General features: G+C 55.0%; 2 protein-coding genes across 6 annotated transcripts in view; one reads left to right on the top strand and one right to left on the bottom strand.

Moving 5' to 3' along the window:
* Nucleotides 1–234: 234 nt before the first annotated feature.
* MIXL1 (Mix paired-like homeobox) lies at nucleotides 235–2,408 on the top strand. Of its 2 annotated transcripts, none has more exons than XM_045455780.1 (2): nucleotides 235–519; nucleotides 1,709–2,408. In XM_045455780.1, the coding sequence occupies exons 1-2, from the start codon at nucleotides 235–237 to the stop codon at nucleotides 2,012–2,014; spliced, it is 591 nt and encodes a 196-aa protein (XP_045311736.1). In that variant the 3' UTR covers nucleotides 2,015–2,408. The 2 variants fall into 2 exon arrangements, with proteins under 2 accessions (XP_045311736.1, XP_045311735.1); XM_045455779.1 differs by having other exon boundaries at nucleotides 1,685–2,408.
* A 3,112-nt stretch (nucleotides 2,409–5,520) lies between these two features.
* The window catches only part of LIN9 (lin-9 DREAM MuvB core complex component), a 64,438-nt gene continuing 62,892 nt past the window's right edge, over nucleotides 5,521–7,066 (bottom strand). For all 4 annotated transcript variants that reach the window (XM_045453256.1, XM_045453258.1, XM_045453257.1 and 1 more), the window contains one exon: nucleotides 5,521–6,924. In XM_045453256.1, the coding sequence (XP_045309212.1) occupies nucleotides 6,819–6,924 (106 nt within the window). In that variant the 3' untranslated portion in view covers nucleotides 5,521–6,818. The remainder of the gene's footprint in view (nucleotides 6,925–7,066) is intronic.

Here is a 7,066-nt window from a genome sequence, read left to right as displayed (position 1 = left end):
CCGGCGCGCGGGCGGGGGTCTCCGGGGGTCCCGGCCCGAGTTCGCGCCTCCCCTCCCCCCGCGCGCGCGGCGGCGGCGGAAGCGGCGGTTCCCACGGCGTCTGGCGGGGCCGCCCCCCCGGGGGGACACGGGCCTCCGCGCGCCCGGCCCTTTGAGGCCGCCGCCGCCCCTCCCCCGGCCCCCGCCCTATATCCGCGGCCCGCGCCCCCCGGCGGCGCACAGGCTGGCGCAGCGATGGCCGCGGCGGGGTCCCGGGAGCTCGGCTTCGGGGCGGGCGCTGCGTTCCCCGCGCCCCCGCCCGGCCCCGCCGCCGCGCCGCCCCCACGCTCCGGCCCCTTCGCGGGCTTCCCGGGCGGGGACCCCGCGCCGCCCGCCCCGTCGCAGCGCCGCAAGCGCACGTCGTTCAGCGCCGAGCAGCTGCAGCTGCTGGAGCTCGTGTTCCGCCGGACCATGTACCCCGACATCCACCTGCGCGAGCGCCTGGCCGCGCTCACGCTGCTCCCCGAGTCCCGGATCCAGGTGAGGGGGGGGGGCTGGGGACGGGGAGCCTCGGGGTCCCGGGCGGCGAGCCGGGGCGGGCGTGCGGCGGAGCGCCTGCCTCGGGCGTCGGGTACGCTCGGGGCCCCTCGAAACGGTCAAAGCCGAGTCCTCAGCGGGAGGGGGAGAAGGAGCCCTTGGATACTTTTTCTTTCTCCGGTTCTTCGGGAAGAGACCGATGAGGCCCGGCTGGGGTTCCCCCCGCTGGGAGAAGGCCCCTTGGGACAGGGCCAGGTGACTCTCCGAGTCACCCCCAGGAGCCCCGAGGCCACGCTCTGGGCCGGTACTGGGTCTGGAATCTCGGGGTAAAGCCTGAAGCCCCGGCGGCTCCCTGGAGCCGGCTGCGCTTACTGCACATTTAGATCAGAACCCCGGGGGCTCGGAGGTGATGAGGCCCCTGCCCTTCGGCCTGTGTCCAAACGCAGGTCTAAGCGGGAGCCCTCATCTCAGCGCTGGGAGGAGCGGATTTGCTTTTGCGCATCCCGGGGAGGTGGGGGTGGGTGGGGGGGTGGGAATGATCTGTGGGTCTCAGCAGTTCGCCCCGGAGGCTTCCTAAGCAGGACACCCTCAGGATTGGTTGGGACACCGTGAGCAGCCAATTTGTCCACAGCGGTGGAGTCCGCAGAGCAAAGTGCCTTCTTGATTGATTTGATGAGGGGCTGTACTTTTCAGGAATTGATTTGCTAAGTTATTTTAATGCCTATCTTTTAATTTTTTTAATTTTGAGAGGGAGAGAGAGGGAGACAGAGCATGAAGGGGGGAGGGGGCAGAGAGAGAGAGAGAGAGAGAGAGAGAGAGAGAGAGAGAGAGAATCTTAAGCAGGCCCCACACTCAGCACGGAGTCCCAGGTGAGGCTCGATCCTGCAACCCTGGGATCGTGACCCCAGCTGAAATCAAAGAGTTGGAGGCTTAACCGACTGAGCCTCCCAGGGGCCCCCAATTCTTCTCCTCTTTAAGCCTAGAAGCATCTTATCCTCAAATTCTGAGCCCTTCTGTTTCTGTGACCCTATTTCTCATTGCAAATATCCCCGTATGGTGGCCAGTGCTTTCTGAAACCCAGGGGGTCCCAGAGCAGGGAGCTAGGGCCCGCCGCCCTGGAACGTGGGGACGGTGGAGGCCATCGTGGCACAAGGACTCCAGCCCAAAGCCCCTCTTGTCTCCCCGATTCCAGGTGTGGTTCCAGAACAGACGGGCCAAGTCGCGGCGTCAGAGCGGGAAACCCTGTCACCCCTCGGCCAGGCCGGAGCTGTTCCTCCTCCGCTCTGCCCAGGGGAGCGAAGCGAAATGCCTAAAGCCCCAGCTGCCTCTTGAAACCGATGGGACCTGCCCGCCCGATCCCCACAGGCTGGGAGAGGGCATCTCTGTCCCTCACTGCCAGGGTCAGCGTTTTGAAACCTATTGCCCCCTCTCTGAAGGCCCCGGTTCAAAGCTGGACTCCTGGGAGGAACACATCTTTTCTGCCTTTGGAAACTCTTGAGCACAGGCAGACTCGGGCCGAGCCCACAGGAGCTGGAGGCTGGAGGCAAAGGGGACACACCTCACTCTCCCTAGAAGCCTGGAGAAGCCTCCAGGGCCACCAGACGGGAAAGACCTTCCACTGACCTTCCCAGACTAGCAGGCGACGTCTCTGGCCAGCAGGGCGGTTGTGCGGATCCGAAGGTCACCCCCGGACAGTGCGCGACCTTCTCGGGGCTGCTCCTGTCCGTGGGGGACCAAATGAGCCCCCCTCTCTCTCTTAAACGCTCGAGGCCCCCTCCCCCCCAAATCTGAACCTTCCCCTGATCTTGATTCTGTACCTCTTCCTGCCCCCACGCTGTGTCTCTCTTTCTCTCAAAGATAAGTAAATATTAAAAGAAATGCGTGCAAATTACCGTTTGCAAGTTAGCCTGAGATAAATCAAAACCTCGTCTTGGTACGTGGAGGCTTTGCGCCCTCCTGAGGGCCGATGGAGACCGTATAGGCGGTGGCCGGGGGTGAGGTCTGTGTGTAGGCTGTGCAGTCTCGACGTTACTAGAATAGTCTGAGCTGTGTTCAGCGTCTTTACGCCAGTTGCCCTAATTTTCAGAGGTGTTATTCAAATGACTTGCGCTTTTCCGAGCAGCACATCCCCTCCGAGAAGCAATCAGGAGACAGTTCAGGCTTTGGTGGCAGACTTGAGTTTTTTTTTTTTTTTTTTTAATGTTTATTATTTTTTTTTTTTAAGAGCGAGCGAGTGAGCGCAGGGGAGGGGCAGAGAGGGACAGAGAACCGGAAGCAGGCTCCATGCTATCGGCGCAGAGCCCGATGTGAGGCTCGGTCACGGACCGGGAGAACGTGACCTGAGCCGAAGTCGGATGCTTAGCCTAGGACCTCTAAGAACATTAGTCTGTATCTCTCGAACTCTTATGAGACCCTAGCTGCTGTGTTACGGGCATTATGAGACTGACTTCCAACTGTCATGCAAGGTAGGGACTATATTTTACTTTAATTTTATTTTTTCAAATGACTTAAAGCAATTTTTAATGTTTATTTTTGAGAGAGAGACAGCACGAGCAGGGGAGGGGCAGAGAGAGAGGGAGACGCAGAATCCGAAGCAGGCTCTGAGCTGTCTGCACAGAGCCCGACGCGGGGCTTGAACCCACGCACCATGAGATTGTGACCTGAGCTGAAGTCGGATGCTCAACCCTCTGAGCCCCCCGCCGCCCCCCCCCCCTCCCCCCCCGGCACCCTGGTAGGGACTATATTTGAAAGAGCAAGGAACTGGGCCAGGACTCAGTCCACCCATCTGTCCACCACCGAATAATGCCTCCTGTGTCGGCCTGGCCTTTTCCGTCAGGACTAATGATCACGTGATAGGCTTAAAGGCCCCCCCCCCCCACCCCACCCATGCAGAATTTCTGCTCCTGAGTAGTCTCCTCTTGCAAAGCCATCCTCACGGAAAACCGTATGCTTATTCTCTAGTGACACTCATGTCGTTTCGAGCGCTTTTGAAACTTGTCTGTTCACTGCACAGACACTTGCTGGCTACGAACAGGTGCTTTATGAGGGCCTGGAAATGCGAGGGCCCCGGAGACGGGTGCGTGGTGGTCAAGGAAATCTTCCGTGAGAAACTGAAGTGTAGGATGGTCAGGAGTTAGCAGGGTGAGGAGGGGGACCTGCGCGTGCAAAGGCCCTGCGGGGTAAGGAGCAGGAGAAGTTGTTAGAGGTCAGACCAACCGTGACTTTTGGCGGCTTATAAAAGAGTTCTGAGTTTGTCTAGAGAGCCCTGAGCCTTTAGATGGAGAGAAAATGACCAGTTCTGTGTTTTAAGACTCCTACCTGGTGAAAGCTGCAGTTGAGGGGGCAGAGTGGAATGCTAGAGAAGGTAGGGGGTGACCTCCCGGTTCCGGGCTGGTGGGGACGGTGGCTGGGCAGGGCGAGACAAGTGGTAATGGCGAGGATTCAGAAAGTGCGTGCGTTCGAGAGAAAGACTCCCCCTCCCCCCGCCCCCCGCCCCCCCCGCCGTGTTACACGTGGAGCCCAGTGCAGGGCTTGAACTCATGACCCCGAGATCGAGACCCGAGCTGAGATCAAGAGTTGGACGTTTAAGCGACTGAGCCACCCAGGCGCCCCTCGAGGGAAAGGATTCAGTGGGTGCATCTTTTGATAGATTCTCAAGGGTAGCAAGGGAATGTGGTTTCCAGAACTCAACCAGGGGGAGCTCAGAACCGAGCCCGCAAGCACGTGGTGTGCCGGCTTGTGGGCTCCCTCCGGCTTCCACGGCTCTCTTCGGAGCTCGTGCTCAGCGGCAGCGGCGTTGCGCAAATTCATGTACAACGGACCCCAAATGACTACTCTGATTGATTGACGTTTCTTCTTCCCGAAACAGAAATCAAATTCAAATACGATCTCAGGCACAGTTCCTGCCACCAGCACTTGGGCACTGCTTAACTTGGGCACTGCTTAATTAGTTACGTGCGGTCTTTTTAATGTTTATTTATTTATTTTTGAGAGAGAGAGAGCGAGAGAGAACAAGTGGGGGAGGAGCAGAGAGAAAGGGAGACACAGAATCCAAAGTAGGTTCCAGGCTCCGAGCTGTCAGCACAGAGCCGGACTCGGGGCTCGAACTCATGAACTAACTGCTAGATCATGATCTGAGCCAAAGGCGGATGCTTAACCGACTGAGCCACCCAGGCACCCCTAGATACGCGCGTTTACGACCAGGTGGGATTTACGTGTGACCAGTCTTATGTAGCACGGGGGAAACAAGTAAAAAATGTTTTACATAATTCTAGGCAGGATAGGTCAAAACCAACCATTCACTAGGTCTACAGTAAGCCAAGAACTTGCTTGCTTAATGTTTTTCAAAGATTTGCAGATATGGAAAAACCCCTCCCTTGAAGTCTTATTGGACAGAGTCGAAATTCAAAAGGACTTGGTAATTAATCTGCACTGATTCCCCGAAAATGTAACTTCGTGCGAATTACAATTCTTTAAAATTTATTTTTATTAAAAATTTTTTAAATGTTTATTTTTGAGGGGCGCCTGGTGGGGCTCAGTCGGTTGAGCATCCGACTTCGGCTCAGGTCACGATCTTGCCGTCTGTGAGTTCGAGACCCGCGTTGGGCTCTGTGCTGACAGCTGGGAGCCTGGAGCCTGCTTCAGATTCTGTGTCTCCCTCTCTCTCTGCCCCTCCCCCACTTATGCTGTGTCTCTCTCTGTCAAAAATAAATAACATTAAAAAAAATTAAATGTTTATTTTTGAGAGAGAGAGAGAGAGAGAGAGAGAGAGAGAGAGAGAATGAGTGGGGGAGGGGCAGAGAGAGAAAGAGAGGGAGACAGAGAATCCCAAACAGGGCTCCCAGCTGTCATCACAGAGCCCGATGCAGGGCTCGATCTCATGACTCGGGAGATCATGAGCTGAAATCAAGAGTTAACTGACAGCCACCCAGGTGCCCCAAAACTTTTGAAATAGAAGGAATACTTATCAACTTGTATCAGTTAAGTGAAAATGGTAGCCAATACTACTTTTCATAGATCAATTTATTTAGAATTACAAATATTAAGAATAAAGGATTTATGCATTTCTTAATTAACATAACTGTTTAGCTAAATATAAACTCTGCACTAAAGGTTTGCAGTGGCACAAGACCAACAAAGAATAGGGAAGCATTTTTAAACTATACAAAACTTTCAAATGGAAAATAACCTTGTTTTAGTTTTATTATACATCAACATATAAAAAGTCCTATTTTATGGGACAGCTAAAAGAATCAAAGTCACCTCTACAGCTATACCTTAAACTCCAAATCTGAAAACAATTTTATTATATTTTGACTTTATAATATTCTATATTAAAACAAAGAAAATTCCAAATACACACTTTGTACAAGATTAACATCGTAGGCAGGGTTTTCCTTTAAAAACAACAAAAAACAACCAAAAAAAACCCCACGACCGAATACAAACCTTTTTTTTTCTGCATTTCGTTGCACTGGTTATTATATTCGTTTTCCTTATAAAATCTTTTGACTTTATAAATTGTGTACGGTTGGATTTTAACCAGTAATCTGGTTCGAGTTGTGCAAATAAACAAAATATGAAAATAGTGTGTCGTCAGTCTTCTTAAATACATTTCATCACAGCACTTTTTGCCCTGACGTGAGGGGAAAAGGCCTACCAAATCCACTTGCCGAAATGTAGCCATTTTGCGAGTACTTTTGTTTCCTGCTCCTTCATTTTCTTTCGACAAACAACAGAGGTTTCTTTTATAAATTATGATAAATTAAAATATTTACTACTAGAAAATGACGTGCAGGCCCAGGTCGCGCTCCGTCTATCACGTCTGCTGGTCGAGCCCGCGTCTCCCACCCGTGTTCCAGCGGCTTCCTGCAGACCGGGCCTCCGCGCCTCGAGGGCGCGCTCTGTCAACGACCGAAGGGTGCGCGGCTGGGGGAGCCCGGGGCCGTCACTTCCCCGCTGGCGCTGCCACACGGCCACGGGCCACCCGCCACAAGGCCGTGTCTCTTGCTCTCCGCTGCGGGCGCCGCCTGCGTGTGTCGGGCTGAGTTCATGCGTTTTCAGCTGAAAGATACCCGCCCCCGAGCAGGTGCCGTAAGCGATGCTGCCGCAGCCGGACGGTAAGAGGCAAATAAGCACGAAGCTGGTCAGCGGCGCGGGGCCAGGCGGCCCAGTGTCCTCAAGTGCCTCGTTTGGAGCTTCGGCCTCCCCCGCGTTCCGGGACCCGTAACTCGGGGTTGGGAGCCGGGGGCGGGAACACTCCGAAGCGGGTCCCCCGCGGCCGGAGCCGCGACGTCTTCGGCTCAGTCCCTGTTGGTGTCATTGGCGGCGAAGGCGTGCAGGTTCCCCATCTGGCTGAGGCCGCTCTGGATGTGCGCGACGTGGATCTCCACGTTGTTCTGGAAGCAGCTGAGGAAGGAAGAAACGCGGTGAGCTGCGCCATCTCACTACGTCGGAAAAAGACTTCTGAGAGAAGGAAGGGCTGAACTGGAGTTGAAGAGTGGGCTGTGGAAATGGCCCCGAGGAAGGACTAAATCTCCCCTTGACGGGC

The sequence above is a fragment of the Leopardus geoffroyi genome, chromosome C3, assembly GCF_018350155.1.
Source record: "Leopardus geoffroyi isolate Oge1 chromosome C3, O.geoffroyi_Oge1_pat1.0, whole genome shotgun sequence".
Classification (NCBI taxonomy): Eukaryota; Metazoa; Chordata; class Mammalia; order Carnivora; family Felidae; genus Leopardus; species Leopardus geoffroyi.
This window is presented reverse-complemented; position numbering and strand designations above follow the sequence as displayed.

Coding starts and splice junctions, on each gene's coding strand:
- MIXL1 (XM_045455779.1), top strand. CDS start 235: ATGGCCGCGGCGGGGTCCCGGGAGCTCGGCTTCGGGGCGGGCGCTGCG. Junction 520..1,684: donor TCCCCGAGTCCCGGATCCAG/GTGAGGGGGGGG, acceptor TCCAGCCCAAAG/CCCCTCTTGTCTCCCCGATT.